At 34.0% G+C, this 20,039-nt stretch overlaps 1 protein-coding gene across 1 annotated transcript in view; it reads right to left on the bottom strand.

Annotated features, from left to right (window-relative positions):
• Positions 1–19,421, bottom strand: part of LOC120348165 (transmembrane protease serine 9-like) — a 35,650-nt gene extending 16,229 nt beyond the window's left edge. Inside the window, exons 1-21 of the mRNA XM_039418291.2 lie at positions 19,298–19,421; positions 18,247–18,380; positions 17,788–17,892; positions 17,389–17,509; positions 16,546–16,679; positions 15,617–15,727; positions 14,428–14,560; positions 13,134–13,261; positions 12,955–13,065; positions 12,611–12,752; positions 11,720–11,833; positions 10,898–10,953; positions 7,698–7,855; positions 6,734–6,835; positions 6,253–6,410; positions 5,741–5,898; positions 4,023–4,170; positions 3,347–3,379; positions 2,765–2,874; positions 2,529–2,648; positions 286–418 (exon numbers count right to left, since the gene is read on the bottom strand). Of these exons, the coding sequence (XP_039274225.2) occupies positions 286–418; positions 2,529–2,648; positions 2,765–2,874; positions 3,347–3,379; positions 4,023–4,170; positions 5,741–5,898; positions 6,253–6,410; positions 6,734–6,835; positions 7,698–7,855; positions 10,898–10,953; positions 11,720–11,833; positions 12,611–12,752; positions 12,955–13,065; positions 13,134–13,261; positions 14,428–14,560; positions 15,617–15,727; positions 16,546–16,679; positions 17,389–17,509; positions 17,788–17,892; positions 18,247–18,380; positions 19,298–19,379 (2,491 nt within the window). The 5' untranslated portion in view covers positions 19,380–19,421. The remainder of the gene's footprint in view (positions 1–285; positions 419–2,528; positions 2,649–2,764; positions 2,875–3,346; positions 3,380–4,022; positions 4,171–5,740; positions 5,899–6,252; positions 6,411–6,733; positions 6,836–7,697; positions 7,856–10,897; positions 10,954–11,719; positions 11,834–12,610; positions 12,753–12,954; positions 13,066–13,133; positions 13,262–14,427; positions 14,561–15,616; positions 15,728–16,545; positions 16,680–17,388; positions 17,510–17,787; positions 17,893–18,246; positions 18,381–19,297) is intronic.
• Positions 19,422–20,039: the final 618 nt, after the last annotated feature.

The following is a 20,039-nucleotide window of genomic DNA, read 5'->3' as shown; positions in this document are numbered from 1 at the left end:
TTGTGTGACCTAGATAAAAAGGGAGAAAGATTTTACGATATCACCATTAACGGCAAAACCGAACTATTATTTCCCTTTGTTTAGCTTTTTCAGATTTTTAAGGTTTACATATGGCCAAGAATTAGTAAAAAGAAGTAAGAATACCTTCTCGATGGACCATGTGTAACCTTGTTTTGTTCCCCAATTTTCAATTCAAAAATTATAGAAAAGTTGCTTAGTTTACAGGTTAAATCTTTTGACAATTAAATAATATAGCACATCGATTAATTAACAGCAAAACAATACCGCTGGTAGTCCAGTTAAATGAGAATCCCTTGCTGGAAAACGAACTGTCCGACCAAAATTCAACGACGAGGTGATTGGTTTTGGTCTCAAAATTCGGAGGTGCTTTTATTCCACATAGTTTTTTGTGATTATACTGAAATGTAGAAAATATTATTTTGACGATGTGAAAATATATAATACGTAAACCCTTGGGTCTTTCGCTACTCATATTCATAGCAGTTTTCGGTTTTATTTTTTATTTTTTTTCTTTATTCGCTAATGCATCGGCTCCATTGGAAGGGATGTGGAAATACAAGTCGTTTTTCTGAAGGGTTATCATTCATGTTTTCTCCTCAACTATGATGGACTTATTACTCTCCCATGGCTGCTACTTGTAAGTAGGGATGTAAGTTTCGAATATTTTTTTTTCGAATCGATTTTCGAATCACAATGATACCGATTCGAATATTTCCGAATCTGATTCTATTTAGTATATCATCATATTATCGTTGACTAATCGTTTTTTTTTCAATTTGGAGGAAATATAGTATAAATTTTGATAAAATAACAGTAATGAACCCAAAGAAGGAATAAAGTTACTAGAAAAACACATCCCACGGATTTATCGACTATCAAATATATTCCACATGAAATTTATTTTTTGTTAGGGGTTACATATTTATTTACATACACTACCGGTTGTCTAGTATCTAGTGATTGTTTTTTCTAAAATTGATCTTCAAAATACACTCAAATGATACCGTTTGCGCCATGATTTTATAAGAAGCAATGATAACGTGGGAAGCATCGCAGGCTGGTTTTTAATATATAAAGCAATGATGTTTTATTATAATAATATTAATTATATTATAATTTAAAGAAACCTTTATATATTGAAATATTTGTTGAACTTCGTAACATTTTAATTAATATAAAAATGACCATTGGCCTCTCTAAAGTCGCTACCAATTTAAAAATTTACCAACTCTGGGAGTGTTAGACTTTGGAAAGCTGTAAACACAAGGAAAATAAACGCTTTTAGTCGATATCGAGACTGCGCCGCTGCGTCGTGCAATTGCCCCATGTTATCCATGTAATTCATTTTTAAATAGAATCAAGCTTCTTTTTCCTGAATTGCCTCGAATCGATTCGAATTGATGTTGATTCGAATGGCTTCGATTCGAAATTCTGAAACTTACATCCCTACTTGTGAGGTTCTCTCTCATTTTGTGAGTGAGTGAATAATTTGAATATTTCAACGAATTGGAAGTTGGGCTGGGCATTTCGAATCGAAAATTCGAATCGAATCGAATAGTAAATTATACGAATAGGTTCAAAGCAAAATTTCCAGGCTCGTCCATGGGACATATTTTTCTGTCCCGTCCCATAGGAATTTACGCCTATCCCTTCCCATGGAATTCCCATTGGAATAAAATTCAACAAAAATTGCTAAATTTGTGTTTATCGTCTACTAAATAGGACTACGTGTGCGAATAGACATGCAAAATAACAAAATTTACGGACTTTGTTAACTTTATATTCATATCTTTTATACCTTTGTTCATAGCCCCCTACACGAAGTATATTGTCAATGCTGAATATATTTTGGCTTTTATAACTAACAAGAGAGCTATGCTCAAATATATGGACACAAAATCCATAACGAAATGTTTTACCATCATTTCCCGGAAAATTATACGGTCTTCGTCCCACGTGTCTCATGGGAAATACAAATGTGGGCTGTCCCATCCCATCCCTTAGGACGTTTCCTATGGGAATCCCATTCCCATGGACAAGCCTGAAAATTTCAAATTGTCGCCATCTTAGTTTTTTCTTTCCGCCAATGGTCGAGCTTAATTCTCCAATTTTTTTTTCGCGAAGCCATATTTTTCAACTCAATTCTGGCATATGACTATATTCTGTAGTGCGTTAATATTAAAAACGTGTTTTTTATTGTGTGTGACACTCAGCAATCTACCTGAGTGGTGTATTCTATGTTTTCAGTACACCATGTGTTGACAGAACCAATTACAATAAAAAAGTCGCATACAAATATATATTTCTCATTCACTCTCAAGTATTCGAAATTCGATTCGAAAAAAAAAATTCGATTCAATTCTGAAATCATCAAGTATTCGAAAATGACCTGCCCAAAGACAGAGTAAAAAGTCTGAAAATCTAATATTTCATCATATGTAGATTTAGCCTCTTTACAACTGTATTATACAATTACTATATAATAATGCATGAGTGAGCAGCCTTACCTTCATCGCTCCAGTATTACTTCCATCCCACATAAGCAGGTAATCGAATGAACATGGTGCTTTATCATGGTTAACTACATTTTCTATAGTAAAGATGTCGTCAAATTTAACGGTAATCCTCTGTACAAAATAAATGTTTAATTCAGAAAAACAGTAATTCTTGAGATATGGGTTCTATTTATAAATTTTCCTTTTTAACATTTCGAATACAAACTCTTCCAAATTCAGATACAGACCGTGTTTGGTGAAGACTCGATGTACCATCGTATATGTGTATTGAGTGGATATCTATCTCCGTGGTTTGGGGAAGACACCGTGCCATTCTCGCCGTTTATAACAAAACTTGCTGTGGAGAGAGTAATGTTAAATTAATAATAACTTGGAATGAAAATATCGCGCGATATTCATGTTTGTTATACTGAAAACTAAGAGTCAGAAAAAGCATGCTAAAATATTGACGAGTCTTTAAAACGGTTACACGACAGCGGAACACAATGCAAACCTTCTATCACAAATTTCAAAATTATAGTTTGAATTTTTTACTTTAAAATGATGCCTATAAAATTCATTTGAAAACGATAAAGACAACAAGTTTTTTTAGTTCACTTTACGTTCTCATAAAAAGTTATCGGCTTTAATGGCATTAAGGGTGTGGCTAAACATCACATGGAAAGATTATTTGTAACAAATACAATTGTAATTGCCTGACATTATTATTCACTGTGTATGTTTATTACATTTTTGGTCTTATCCATGCATACTCTGTTTAAATAGATGTGCCTCACGATACTCTTACTATTAAATAAAATTTTACTCACTCATTGGCATTTCCGATAAGCTATTTTCACGATCTAGAGAATAAAATGAGAAATAGTGGTTATAAAAATAAAAAGGGGTTTCTACGAGACTAACTATTTCTTAGTATGCTTTTTCGCCGGTAGATCCGTATGCATATAATGCAAGAATGTTGTAGCAAGGGTTGAGATAACTATCGTGCTGCACACTAACGCAAATATATTTCTGTAACGTTTCGTCTGACCAATGTTCCTCAGACATATAAGTCTGACCTTGTTCAGACGAAACCTTACAGAAATATATTCGTGTTAGTGTGCAGCAAGACCCTTGAATAACTTATGATATTTTAATTTGTTCAGAATTCACTGTACTTGCAATAACCTATGAAAACCGAATGACATTTTGGCATAGCTCAGTCGTGTTGAAGTTTTGTTTATTGTCCCTGTTTAAATTGTAGCATATTGCCAAGTTGTGCTGCTGTTCTCAATGAAAGGAGTTCAGATATATACGGCTTTCTATCCTAAGCAAATAGCAATTTAGTATCAAAACAGTGGTAATGTTCACAACATTGCAAAATAAAAATTTAATGGTAGCGCGATATGCCAAAAACAAAAACATAAAATTACTAAAGTTTTTGTAAACTTGTATATAAAAAGTGAAACATATAAAATGGTAGATAAATTGAAACAGTGTACTTACAGTAATTTATAAATGTTAGATAGGCTGAAACGTTAGTAAAGCCTGCTGGTCTATCTGGAACAAGTCCACACGCTGTTGAAAAAGAAGATATGCCGATAAGCTCCCATTTGTCCCCATTTAAGAAAACTATAGGCCCTCCGGAGTCTCCCTATTTAAACAGAGGAAACCAATTAAACTAAGCTATATTTATCGATAATATATTTGTCTGTTTATAGAATATGAAGTTAGAAAGTGATATATTTATTTATAATCAGTTAATTGTGGAAGTATTATGCAATTATTAAGGTTATTCAATGAAGCCATTTTGATTCTGAATACAGTATCCTTGCTGTTAGTGAATACGGATCCACTAATACAAATGCAGAGAGAAAGGAGTTTGGTACACTGTGCTCCATTCACGTGAGGATGTACATATACAGTATCAGATATTTAGGGAGCTTACTTCTTTGACTTATCCCGGAACAATTCAATTGTGTTTGAAGGAGGCGTGTGAAAGGCTTCATAGTAATACATGTACAACTGGTGAAGAGCAAACGTCATAGCTAACTATATATAGGGTGAACCCAAAAAACGGAACACATAAATTTCCTAATTACTCCTACGAAAATGAAAAAATATTACTTATTTAATTTTGTTTGCACGTGAACATGCATTTGTGTATGGTTATACCAAAAAGTTTTAGAAATTTAGGACGCTCCAAAAAGTGGGTTGATAGGTATGTGTCTGTTTGTTCGTTTGTCTGTCTGTTTGTCTGTTAGATACACGCGATATCTCACGAAAGTTGAATCTGCTCCAAATTTTGCATGTGCATTCATCATATCTCGGACCAGAAGCCTATTGATTTTGGAGATTATGTCGTATAATTAGCGAGTTATTAATTAATTAGTGATGGGACACGCGATGTCGCTATTGAGTCAGAGCGAAGGATACCCGCCGCTAGATCGATAAGTCGACAGTCTCTGATCGCTATTTCGTTTGCTTCTCACTAGCGATTTCTTCAAAAAGAATTTTTTGAAACAATAATTTCAAATCAAGTTTTTTTACCCGTTTTGTTTGAATGGCTGTCTTGTGTGTTTCCTTTATACCAAATACGTTTTAAAGTCGAAAATCACGCCGCTTGGGAATCAGATGGGTCACAACTCCAACACGCAGTGGTGTGATTGACACGAGCATTGCGCAACAGCTTGAGATGGGTCTACCGGCAAGTCATCGAAAATGTTGAGGTTTTGAGTTTTTACATCATTTTATTCAAACTTACAGAGGAGCAAGTGTGGATTACCACCGAGCCAAGTGTATTGTCCGTTATTGTATTAACGCACTGGTTTTACCAGATTTAGTCGGTGAGCGGGCCTCCGGTTCACCTACTTTTATATTGTGTTTAACAGGCCCATGGTGTTGGTATCTTGGTGATAAAGCGACGCGATAAGAGTGGAAGTCGAAGCAAAATTTCATTCTTTCTTTTTCTCATATAGTCTTTGATAAAAATTTAATAAAAAATACAAAAGATACAGAATAAAATGATTTCAAACAAGCCTTTGTTTTCAAACAGCCTGATTTTCACTGGAAATAGAAAAACCCGTTGTACAAGTATAACTATAGGCTATAACTAGACTCAAATTGCTTTTATGAGTCGTCGCTATAGTTTGTGATCAATAGTCATTTATACTGCAATTACCCAGGGAAAGGGAATAAATTTGGATATTTGTAAACTAGCTTACCGAACAAACGCTCACTCCCCCGGTTGCAAATCCGGCACATAGTACATTATCAATTTCGAACAATTCGGAATCAAGGAGTCTTTTTTTGCATGATTCTTGAGAAACAAGTGGTATTCGAGCTTGCTGTAAACTTCTCTTGCGAGGTCCACCGTAATAATCTGAACAAAAGTAATTAATCACTGCAAAATTGCTGATTTCTCCGTGTGATTAGCTTTCTGGAACTTCCAAGTTATTCTATGAACAATGAATTGCGGTTGCTAGGCACGGTAATTGTTTAGATATAAATTTTATCTGACATTATTTTATGAACCATGGATGTGCTATTGTTATGGGGTGTTCTTTATGAATTATTATAATCAATATACGGGATCTGGAATAAAAGGCGCAGTTCTCCCTCTAATGGTGACAACAAACCAGTTGTTTCACGATAATAAATTAGCATATGCTGGCGATGCTTGGTTATATCGATAAAATGTGATATCATAATTCTCCAGTTGGTTGATTGTAATCACCTGTTGATCCCCACCCTGTTATGACCGTCCAAGTTCCGGGATTCGGATTCAAAGTAGGAAGACAAACAGGTTCTACCCAGGCTGTGTATGTTACCGGTGAAGAGAATTCTATTAAAGCAATATCGTAGCCTCCTGAAAATGCTCGTGCGTCTTCCCACCTAGGAGAATATATAGATAGAATTCACAATAATAGAATTATATTCTAAATTTATATATTGAACCCTATAAGTAAAATTCAAACAATCGACATCATCAGAAACAAAGACAACTGGAAATCAAGTCAGGATCAGATCACATATCCAGAAATTGTTTTATCTAATCTTCCTAAATACAAAATTTATAAAAGATAAATATACTATATATGTATTCAACAAATACAAAATGTTGATAATTTCAGCCAGTGGTCATGGTTATTGAATTTTTCGTTTCCTTTTTGTTTCATATTCAAAGTAATAGATGGTTTACATGTGTATATACTTACTTCCAATTTTGGGGCACAACAAAATTTTTTATTGAAACATTCTGTGTCTGTGGTTCAAAACCTGTGCCATTGTAAACACCAAATAACGCTCTCGATTCTGATCTGTATAAAAGAAAACGAAGAAAAACTCATGAAAACGCGAAATAAAAATTTATTATAACATTACATCATTTTGTTATTGACTTTACGACCATTCGTCCTCTCGCCATGGCAACTGTGCATAGCGCTTATGATACAAGTTTTTACGAAATCAAAAAGCGCATTTGCGTACAATATTATATTGATATCACCATTTCCTTATACTTGAATCCATGTATAGTTGATGTCTCTGATATCCATCGAATTTCGAAAAATTAGAAAATCCGATACAAATGTTTTGTGAGGTGTTGGGTATTAGTATTAATAATAAATGGTGCTCTTTGTGAGAAGATGGATCTCCGGAAATGAGAAGATATAATAGGGTGCAAAAAAACTGGCTGGAGCGAAAAAAAGATGACGGAAAAAAAGTTTTCATACGTGTCGCTATTATTGTCGAAACAATAAAAACAGCCATCGACAAAAGAGGTGATTTTAGATTGTACGTGACCAAAATGTCTTCAAGTATTATAAAATCATGTTTATTAAAACGCCATGCACTATGTATGCAATTAATTTTCTTTACAACTTATTTTTTCGTTCATTTTCATATAGCCTTAGGGGGATGATGATGTATAGAGTTCTAGTAGCGACGACCGTACATACAAAATTGGAAAGCACTGATCTCAAAAATTGTCGAAGTTGTAGGTATACCCAGTGAACAAATTTTCGTACCCGATATGAGAAAAATACATATGTGAGAATGGTATGCGGTAAATAACAAATAACAAAACAAGAGAAATGACATATGCGAAATGAAAAACCCAAGATAAGAGAGTAAGAACATAACAATAATGGATGATGATGAACAATGATGAGTGCTACTTACTCTTTAAAAATACAATGAGCAGCCGTTAGAGCCCATCCTTCTGAAATCAACACTGCTCCGCAAACTCGTGTCCAATCTCCACGAACAAAATACTCCAGACGACCCTGCCATGGCCACGAGCCAGGCACCGCGTTTTCTCCTCCAACTATTCTTGAGTCCTATGTATATTTAAAAGAATTAAAACATTTTAGCAGAATATGCAGTATGCAAGGTGGTATACAATCTGGTGGTTAAGCTGGTGGATGCAAAAAAGTATCTGAATCGGACTCCTATTTCAAACTGACTCTACATTCAAAATATCCGAACTTTAAATACCAGTTTAAAAGTTACAACTGCAAAAACATTGGTGTTTGTCAATTGCAATTTGTTCAATAAAATTTAGTCTTAAAGTTCAGCCGAAAAAATTCAGTAAGATTAGAATTTCGATTCCGGGGATTATGTAAGTATTAATCACCAAAAATAGCCAGACTTCGGCAGCGACACTGACTGCATGTACAGAAATAATTTTTATGATTGAAACATGAGTTCCGTAATAAGCTATCAATGTCTTGAAAAGATTTAGGTAGGCAAAACATATGATGTGTAGGATGTAGGTGGGCCGAACTTCTAATAAACAAAAAATACTGTATAACAAATGAATAGATTTCAGACTCTAGATAGCTAGAATATATGTAAAATATTGCTAATTTATAACCTCCTAAAATGCTAACAAATGGTATATATATTATCTGACTTCGACGTTTTCGAGATCGTATACAAGGTGAGGAAGGCAATTTGTCAAAAATGCCAGTTCTCTAAGTAGCATCGATTTGAAGGTGTTGAGTTAGTGATCATTAATAGAAACATGGTTTAGAATTAGATAACTTCATTCTGAAATACGCATTGAATGGTTCTTATGATGGCAATTACCCCCCTCAATGGACTTTGTATCAGCTCACGAGTCGTCGCCATTTACTATCATCAAAAATAATTACGCTCGTGCAATATTAATTAATAACTGTTTTGCCGTAGTTACAAGGATGTGCGACATCAAGCGTTGCGTTGCAAATTAGTTGTATGATTTTCTTAAAAATTTCCTAAAAAAACTTTGGGACTGAGGATAAATAGAGAAAAATGGCAACCAAACATCCACTAGACACAGATTTACAAAGCTTCATGAATTGTTTTTACAAATTTTCGAGCCTTGGGTCGCATATATGATGCGTTAAATATTTGGCGAAAATATTTGGCGATACAAAATATGCTCTGAAAAGGGTATAATAGCGAGTTGCCATATGTTCCAAATAATAATTTAGCAAATTAAAATATATTTTGTAATAATAATTCGACTAGTCAAAATAAAAAAAATTTTAACAAGCGTTTTTTCGAAAGCATCCGGTAATTTTCAGATGATTCAGACTATTTATTCAAGTACATCTTATTCAACGGATGTTTTCCAAAGTACATGTTGTAGCAAATGATAAAAATACGAGGTGTGGCTAAAAAGATACGAGACTGACGTCACAGATTGCGCAACACGATTAACCATTGGTAATTAACACTTTTACAGTGTGGTGTAATATGTGTTCTTTGTTCAACAGCTTTTTTGACACAATATCGCAATTATTTTTGCTCTTTAGGAGCCATAGGTGAATGTGATTAATTGCTTGTTGAAAAAAAAATTGCCGTGCGAGATCTGATTGAGTTTTTTGGCGATAGGGGGTTCAATTGCAGAATGACGATTGAGCAATGAATTAACATTAAATTTTGTGTCAAACTTGGAAAAACGGCGACTGCGACTTTGAAGAAATTGTGTGATGTTTATGGAGATTCTTCCATGTCCAGAACAAGAGTTTTTGAATGGCACAAGCGATTTGTGGGATGCAGGGAGGATGTGGAGGATGATTCGAAGTCAGGAAGGCCTTGCACTTCCACAACTGATACCAACATCGAAAAGGTATCAGTTGTGAGTTCAGTTGTGAAAGGCAGTTGATTCGCAGCGACCGTCGCTCAACAATTCGCGTCATTGCGAAGTTGGAAAAGACAAAAAAAAACGGTTCGCACCAGTTTGGTTGACACTTTTGGCTTGTGAAAGGTGAGTGCCAAAATGGTGCCAAGGCTGTTGACTGAGGAGCAGAAAGCTCAACGATTAAATGTTGCCCAGTTGACATGCATTTTTCCAAGTTTGACACAAAATTTAATGTTAATTCATTGCTCAATCGTCATTCTGCAATTGAACCCCCTATCGCCAAAAAACTCAATCAGATCTCGCACGGCAATTTTTTTTTCAACAAGCAATTAATCACATTCACCTATGGCTCCTAAAGAGCAAAAATAATTGCGATATTGTGTCAAAAAAGCTGTTGAACAAAGAACACATATTAAACCACACTGTAAAAGTGTTAATTACCAATGGTTAATCGTGTTGCGCAATCTGTGACGTCAGTCTCGTTTCTTTTTAGCCACACCTCGTAGGACAAGGAAAACGGGCCAAGCGCGGTACAATCTCTACAAGTCAGACAAATGTGGAATGAGTGTGATAAAAGTAGAACGAGTTGGACATACAAATGGTACAAGTCGCACTATTTATACAGATGTAACAGAAGTATTTTGCAATTTGAGTAAGCATAGTACAAGTTGAATACGTGTGTTACAAGTGATACAATTGGGACAGGTGGGGTACAAGGAGGACAAAAAAATTTTTGTCGTGTCTTATTAACTACAAGAAACGGGGTTTCTATTGTACAGGTAATCACCCTGCCTGGGTTCGCATGCTAGAATCTGTCGAGGTATAGTTATATGCAAGAGAATTGATGAGACCTCCAGAAGTATGTGCACCAAGATGGCACGCAACCTGAACATAGTATGTGTACCACGTTAGGGTTCAGGTTGTGCGCCATCTTGGTACACATACTTAGGGAGCCCTGATTGATGAAAACCCCACCGTGAATTTGATTACGTCAGTTTATCGACTTTCCCCTCTTTTGATATAAATAGGAAAATTAGATACTTCCATTGCCTGTGTGCAATAAGATCGGCAGGTGGATGCCATTGTGATAATGTAAAAGATATAATGAAACGTTAAAAATTGTCATCAGGTGGGTATTTGTATTAATCAAAATTATAGAGTTAGCAACGATAATAACACAATCCTATCTAATATATTAAGTAAACCATGCATGTTCGAATTGTGGATGATTTCGTAAACAGAAAGAACAAACCCATTCAAAAACTGGAGGAATTTCCGGAGTTCCACACGTACCGGAACCATCTTGTTCTGTAATAAATATGTTTCGAGGTTTATTGATAAAAAAAAACAGTATTAGTATCTATGTGTATCAATACCACAGACCAAACAATAAGAAGTATCCAAAAACCTATGTTTTTGTAAGCCCTTACAAAATTAAAATCTCCAGCAACTGTACAAAACTGTCGGCATAGTTGCTGTAATATGATAGTAACTTATTCTCTCTTTCGATATCCCGATGCTTTAGTTAGCAATATTGTGATTTTTATCATATACTTGGAGCTGCAAAAATGGTATTGAAATATTTGTCAAACTTCACAGTATTAGAATAACTATCCACAATTGAATAAAAAGATAAAGAGATCAATCACTCTTGCCCACGTCACTCTTTGTAGTTCATTCAATGCTAGCTCTCTTTGTATGCTTTTTGCATATTATGCAGTTGATGGATTACAAATTCAGGAACTATCGATAAAATGGCCCTCGATAGCATGAAGAGATGCTTTTTTGCAACTAAGCTATTTGTGTTTAATTCGTGATCCTGAATTTTAGTTTCAGATCCAAAACAAAGGTTTAATTTTCATTTTTAAATAAAAATTGGATTGGTTATAATTATCAAAATTATCAAAGTTTGGAATCAATAAACATGTCCATCTTTAAAATAATATAAATTTCAAAGCGATCAATTTAGTAACTTAATAAAAAAAAACATTGATCACTGATGATAAAAAAATTAGGCACAGCCCACAAACCATTACAAGAATAATAAGTCAAAATATAGTCTAAATTCACTCACTGCATACAGCTTCGTCAGCATTATCAGCAGGGCAATCAATAATTTTGTTACATTTCTTTGATCCGTTAATGCATGTACCATCCCAACATCGGAATTCCTCAGATTGACAAATTGCTGTAAAATACGCTCATTTTTGTTATTTAAATGATTAGTTGTTTTGAGTCAGAGTTACATTTTCAAATTTCTCAAAATGTTGAATGTGAATTACATGCATGATGAGGTTTCTGTAATAAGCATTTTGATTTGATAGCTGTATTTGAGGTATATTTACTTGCATTCAGACGCGATAAGCGGTGTTGAAGTCGACATTGTTTTCGACTCGATTATGGAGTGCTATGATATGTTTAGATGGATTTTTTCGATTCTAAATCCCTGGTGATATTATGATATTATCTTGGTCATATTTGTATCCCCTGTATATATCAAGGTTTTAAATGCGTTTGTATATACCCATATACTGAACAAATACATATACACTTAAAACTCAATCCACTACAGACAGAATTATATACAGGGTGGTCGATAGAAAAGCAGAAAACTGGTCAAACAGCTTTTTATTTTTACAAAGAATAAGCTTATAAAGTTTTTTAAAGGCATATGAAATATTGCATTCATAGATGCTCAAAATGTCGTTCGTGCACGTGCACAGTTCAAGCTTGTGTAGCGTTATGAAGGTTAACTTGTGGAATATCGTTCCGATTCAACCTATACCTATACATATTTATTCGTGATCTCATCTGACATTCAGTCTTATTGAAAAATTGTAGCATTTTGTAGAACGTGCACTATTGTTTTTCCATGGGTTGCAGATTCGCACACACCTTCAAAATTATAACATCTAATCTCCGACAAATATACTTTCTTTCAATTCACACTAAACATACTACCGACCTTCAGCTGTCCAATTTAGTGAGAATCCGGTGAACCGATCTGATCCCGAATAGCTGGATTGTGTAACAAATTGAACTGTTACTTTATTTGTGGTAGAAAGAAATCCCTTTGGAGGAAAATTACCGCAGAATGCTTGCTGATACTGAGAATATATGGAACAATAATTCATTTGATATTTAGTCTTCCTTTTTCCTAGATTCGTTCGTTTTTGAAAAGCATACACGAGGATAAAATTCAAAAATGAGAAACTTAATAAATTTGAATGAATTCAATGTAATATTTATATCAGCATGACTCACTGTTGTCCACAATTGGGTCAACAAAAATGAAATGCAATTAAATACCTGAGTGGAGGTTGTAGATGGGCCATCAAATATTTGAAGATAGTCACCATTTTCACATCCATCTGAGTTGAACCAAATATTAAAACGAAGATTTAGGCGTATTGCAATTCTCTGAAAACAAATGTCGTTATCTAATAAAATAAAATATACAACTCCCCAAAAATATTAACTCGACTTACCGTATCTTCGGGCGTGGTTATGAACCACGTACAATCTAGATCACGTACATACGGTAACGGAAACATTGGAGATGATATTATACCAAATGTGCCGCTAACTTGATTTGTCTCGTTACATGTTGGAGGATCTGTGAAATATAAAAGTATGATAACACTGTTTTATTTCATGTATATATGGCATATTGAAAATCAGCGATGAATTGGACATCAAAGTAATACATACGGATCGTCAAAACAACTTGGTTTGACATTTATACGTGGGGATCTGTTACGCTATATTTCTAAACAAAGATAATTGTGATGTGATTCAGCTCAACCTTAATAAGGATTTTTGGAATTTATTTATAATTTTTGAAACATAAATTTAAGCTAAATTTAAGCCAAAATTCTGACCTGCAAAAACAGTTTAATCTTTAAGTTATGTGTGCAATTATTTGAACAAAACTTTAAACTGAACTAAATAAAACTTTTATAAAACTGCGTTACGACAAGTAATTTTTTAAAATCCCACAATACAAAATGTACGTTATTGTGTCTGAAAAATGTCGCATGCAACTCCTGTCACGTGGCACTTCTATTGCTTGATAATTTGACTATACTTGACTAGTATAGTACAAGTAGAAAACTAGTGCAAATGGGACAAGTGTTACTGTTTATTCTGTGCCGAATCAGTAGATTACGACCACCCTAAATCGCAATAACGTTTTTAGTATAGTTGCAGTTTTTGAACCATTTACAAACGCACAGTTTTATCACAAACCAAAAATTATCATGGCAACTTGTACTATTTCGTTTATCTGCTGCTCATTTCATTTCAATCTTTTGCGCAAATTTTTTCTCTTTCGCTTCATATTCTATTTTATTAGGTATTCTACAATCTACACTATACATGGTGATAAAAAATAAAAAATAAACCTATAATTTTTTCAATTATATTTACAAAAATAAGAAACATTCATTCAATTCTGTTTGCACTTGAACTTCTGTTTGTGTATGTTTATACCCGGAAGTTTCAGAAATCTCGGACGCTTTGTACAAAAGTTATGTGAACTCGAAAATATGTTCCAAATGACTTCGACGCAGCACCTCCGAATGAAGTCTTACAGAGATCGTTCCAAACAGTAAAGTGCTTGGCATGGGAAAACCATTTCCAAACATAACATAATCGGTCGGTATTGATTTGAAAACGAAAATGAAAGAGCTCAAATGGCTAACCAGAACGTATGTGTTTAATGTTCACTTGTAGTTTTATACCTGGCTGTGAGACTTTCATGTATAATGAATTTCAACTTACCAACTGCTGTATAATTTAAAGAAAATCCGGCTCCTACGTTTTTTACATCTGACTTGAATGAAACATACATTTTGTCACCGATAAAAAGCTGCCTTTCAGGTTGTGTCTGACCGCATAATATTATTCCAAAATTCTGCAAAGAAAAAATAAAATTGGTATTTTAGAAATTTCATGCTCTAATGGGTGCGTAACAAGGTATGTGTTTGGTAACATCAAACATCCTCTATATACTATAGTACAGGGTCGTCCAACCCGTGGCCCGCCGAAGGTTTCCGAGTGGCCCGCGAGGTATTTTTCGAATCCCAGTGTCTTTCACAAATCTGAGCCACTATTGAAACCTCTAATAAAAAAAATTGTCGTTCTAACGCGCGAGAAGCACCACCTAGCTATCGAAAGCTTCTTTTATGTCCATTTGTGTTCGTTAGTGCTAGTGGGTCATGTTTGAATTTATTTTTATTGTCTGCCATGTATTTCAATCTGTTTTCCTGTATTTTTTCTGTGAAGCTAAAAGAGGCAGTTTTGTGACTTCAATATTTGACAGCATTTACTTCTACGAGCAAGTTTTTTTTACGAATGAACCATGTAAAATCCCTCGTGAGACACTAATTTCTGACAGCCACGTGAAAAATCCGCTCCGCATTGCTACATCGTCCATTGAACCCGCTATTGACAAACTTGTTGGATAAACGCAGTGCCATACTTCCCATCGAAATATCTGTGTGGTTAAAACTTTTGACTTTACTTTATTTCCGTATTTCCACTGTTCTTATAATTTAGGTGCTTTGTTTGTTTTGTCATTGATCTGTAGTCCGTGTAGTGAAAACTACAACATAATTACCAAGTCAAGTGGCCCGCGCAATCATTCGTAAACTAAATGAGGCCCTTCGCCCAAAGAGATTGAACAACCCTGCTATAGTATGATTTTGTGACTGCTCCAATGTAGGAATTGCAGATAATCTTGATGAAGTATGTTTATTGGGGCGGCAGTATTTTGAAAGACCAGTGTAAAGTACATCTTTACCATGTTGATAACGAAGTATATCAAACAAATTTAATGAAGTTGTTGAATGTAATTATATTTCACTTATCGTGTGTACTGTGACAATGCGAGTGATTATGTAATGCACTGAAATAAAGTATTGGAAAGTATTTGATCGTTTTTAGATTCTGAGATTTAACTGACACTCACCCCAGACGATGCCTCTTCTTCATTCTCAGAAAAGGTTAAGGAATCGTAAGGACAATTTGTTCTTATGGTACCTTCAATATCAAATAACGTTGCAAATTCCATTAGGATGACCTATAAAATATTACGTGGCATTGCATTGTAGACATGCCTGGTTACAAATACTCGAACGTTGTCGAGTAGGTATTTCGGCGAGCTATATCGTTTATTACCATCCATTCCCCGATAATTTGCAGAAAAGATATTTGGTACTCCCGTAGTGTGTGTACCAAGGCGTAAGTAAGGGTTAGGCGATAGTTTTATTCTGATTTTCTTCCTTTAGTTCTATTACGAGTTCGGGGATTATCTGTGTTAGCCAAGTGAATATACCTCCTGTCCATAGGTTTCAGTCTATTTACACAACTTGATGTACAACTTAGTTAGTTACCTTAGTTAGAACAAAATTAGTTACCTCCATATTGGTACACACACTTCTGGAGCGCCAGATATTTTATGGTCACAGCGTTACATAGTTCATGTCATAATGTCATGCTGAAATGTCCCCTATTTGTTTAAAAGTTGGTACTATTTAGCGCAGACTTTTTTCATTTATGACATGTTAGAAAAGTTCACCTTTAAGTTTGTTTCCTTTTTTGCAATGCGCTGCTATAAATTGAAGTCCAAGAGAAATGAAATGGTCTTGATTGCCCCTAGTGTTTGGTACAACTATGTTAGCGTTGCACCGACTCATTTATGACAAAATAAATTTGAAAGATTCCGTTCTTTCTTAATCACAGCATCTCTCCTAAAGAGCTTAAACAAAACGTGGAACTTTCGGAACCTAATTTACCAGATACCAATATATTCAAGTACTATAGTGAAAACTTTCATAATTTTCTTCATTTGCACTGGAATAACATCCATTCAAAATGCTCAGTAAAAAATGCAGATACCTTATCCGACGATACATTAATATCCCAGTTCAATTCAGTCAAAGTACTGTATTCCGAAAAAAGATAATTTCGCGTAGAAATTATACCTCTATCTCCGCTCAACTTAACTGTTCTTTGAAAAACATCGTCAGAATCTGAATTGGAAAAGTGAAATCATCATAATCGGTATAACTTTTTCTACAGTAAATCAACGTTGTTGCAAGAGTAGCTAACTATTATTTTGGGATACGTTTACACCGTACCACTATACTGGAATATAAAAAAGATATATATGAATTAAAAACTTGAAAAAATGTAAGTATAAAATATAAAAAAAATTTCTTATCGAAAATTATTCCCTTTGTGAATACATAGAAATTGGAATAGATTTTGTCCGAGAAGATCATTTCAGCTTCGATCAATACAAACAATTTTCACCCGACTGATAAACGAGAATATCGGTCAGAAACCGAAGACTTATTGATCGAAAGTTAGGGGATCCCCCAAAACAGCGCTCTTACTCCATAGTGACACCTTGTGTCCCATCACTAATTAATTGATAACTCGCTAATTAAACGACATAATTCATCAAAAATCAATAGGCATCTGGTACGACATATGATAAATGCACATGCAAAATATGGAGCAGATTCAATCTTGCCTTCGTGAGATATCGCGTGCATCTAACAGACAGACAAACAGACAGACAAATACCTATCAACATACTTACCGATTAAAATTGATAAGTAAAAAATCGATAAGTAATAATCTAATAAATGTGGGTTCTATTCAAAAGATTTTCTGAACATTACAATTCAAATGACGCATGGCATTTGATTCTTTGCGTACAAGTGTCCCACTCACCAATTACCGTCCAATTGAAAGAAAATCCGGAAAATGCGACAGAATCATCAGTTTTAAATATAATTTTCAACATATTGCTGACCGACGTAAAACTTTGTGGGATGTCCGTTCCACAATACCTCTGAAAAGATAAAAACTTCATTGATTCTCTGCTATATTTTTCAATTTACTAGGGAAATAGTATTTAGCAAATCGCACAATGGAACTCTGTGAGACTCCACCCAAACAGTCATGGAAGATTCATAGAAATGTAGTCATAAACCTATTTATGGTTGAATATCCTCGCGTTGAATTATTTTGTCCAATTTAACTGTAAAGAAGGGAAAATATAGTTTTAAATTTCTGAACAGCAGAGAAACTGTTGAAATATGAAAATGAAAAATCTGTAGGTCTACTTACATCACCACTAGTATCATCGCCATCTGTAAATTGTATGTAGTCGAAAAAGCAACCGAAAAAACTGGCTTCTATCTCAAATAGCAGCTCGAATTTTATTGCTATCCGCTGAAAATTAATTTAACTAATTATCACAAATTAGTCATCATTAGTATTTAGTTTATATTACAACTTTTTGAGGTGTCTGTGATTATTCCTGAACTTGAAAAATAAGACTAACGAGGAAAAATATATTCTCTCAATTTTGATAATTTTTGAAATAAGTTTTTTTGATAAATAATATTAGTATTCTACCTTTTGTAAAAATGATTGTAAAATTTATCTTATTTGATGCATTAAATAATTATTTGTCAAATTGAATTAGAAGTCTTTTTGATAAAATTAACTTATTGGAATCCTATTAGAATATTTTTACAATCCAAGCATCACCGGAAAATTGAAAATACTTAGGGGCATGAATACCGTATTATTTGGAACGGCAATTTGCCAAGTGCAATCTAGATCATGTTCATATTCATTTGGATAGTTTGGTGACGAAATTGTCCCATATTGGCCTGTAATGTTGAGACCTCCTTCACCACACGCTGCGTCCGTATCTGTATAAAAATGTAGTAAAGTTTTCACGTGAATATAAAGATTAAATTAATATGATTTATTGAATTTATTACTTTTGATAGAATAAATATATATAATTTACTAACACATTTACAAAAAAGCAAAATCAGCAAAGTTCTTTATTAGAGAGAGTAATCTTTACGCGATGAAGATAAGAATGTCATTATTTCAGATTGTACATCATTGTTTAGATTTTTCTATATACATTCAGTGTTGGGTACAAGTCTCTGAATCTCGGGCCGCGAGCCAAGTCTAGTGACAAGACATCCAAGTGTCGAGTCAGGTCAGAATCTCAGCAAATTTAAAAATATGAGTACCGAGACGAGTTATAACACTCACAAGTCACAGGAAGATTCAGTACGGTTTCGAGTCACAAGTGAATCCGAATGACGGTAGATTGAACGACAGAAATCTAGTGAATTTTAGAATTACTCAATAAAAAATAAATCTGGTAAGTGATCTAGTCTAAAGTGCTGAATCATATTTCACCGAAATTATTCTAATCATTCTCTCGAAAATGTCTTTGACACTTTAGTCGAGTCTCACTTGCGTTAGTAGAGTTCGATTCGGAACTTATATTTTAATGACGCTAATCACTTCGACTTTTTCAAAAAGAATGATTCGACTCGAGTCTTCTCAATCCTGATATAGATATTTGTTTATCATTATTATACCAGTAAAATGTGTATTTTATTTTCCATATTAACTTGTCCTTTTGCAAATGACACAGATCATCATTGTTTACAGAAAATATGCTAGCAAAGTTTTTCCAATTTTTTGGTTTTATTTCTTTCTGTTTTTGGTGTATTTTGCTTTTTTAATTTTATTGCATAACATTACACATATACATCAAACTCATTATTGTTTGGCATTGATCTATTTTAAATAAGATCCTCACCTGTGGTATTCTGTTGGAAAGATGAAGCAATCTGTAGGAGCCAAATGATGAACGATAGCAACGTCCAGCGCAATTTGAGCATTTTGCTCAAACTAAGTCATGTGATAATATAATAACTATCTTAAATATGAATTAATATACATTATATATTTTAAAACGTTGTTTTGTGAGAATAGACTTGCAAGAATATAATTTTTGAATTCTAGCCAAATTTTATGCTCATTCTCCAGTTATATTCTTATTCAAGCTTGTCCTGACATAAAATTAATTGCGAAAAAATTTATTCTTACAAAATATATCCGCGCGAAGAACCCATAAAACAACATTTTCGTACAAAATATATTCGCGAAACAACATTTTTGCAAGTCTAATATGTTGATTCGATAATAGCAAAAAAAATCATTTCCAGTTACTTTTTTCTTATGCTTGCACAACTCTCTTCCCTCAAAAGTTCATTTTTGCAAAATTATTCACTCACAAAATCTCTTTTTTTTTGGCAAAAATTTTGCGTTACGATCAAACTTACTACGCTTCATTAATAGCATTGAATTTGCTTCGTCTGTTCTTAACTACGCTCCGTTGTATATGTGTCGGTGCGTCATTCAACTGCACACGCATTCTATCATTGAATTCCATTTAGCATTGAGAAAAAACGGGTTATGGCTGTATTTTAAAATGAAGAAATATACGCAATACCTCCTTCTGTATCTTTGAAGTATTTCTATAAGTATTTTGGGCCAGG

This window comes from Styela clava, chromosome 11 (genome assembly GCF_964204865.1).
Source record: "Styela clava chromosome 11, kaStyClav1.hap1.2, whole genome shotgun sequence".
Classification (NCBI taxonomy): Eukaryota; Metazoa; Chordata; class Ascidiacea; order Stolidobranchia; family Styelidae; genus Styela; species Styela clava.
This window is presented reverse-complemented; position numbering and strand designations above follow the sequence as displayed.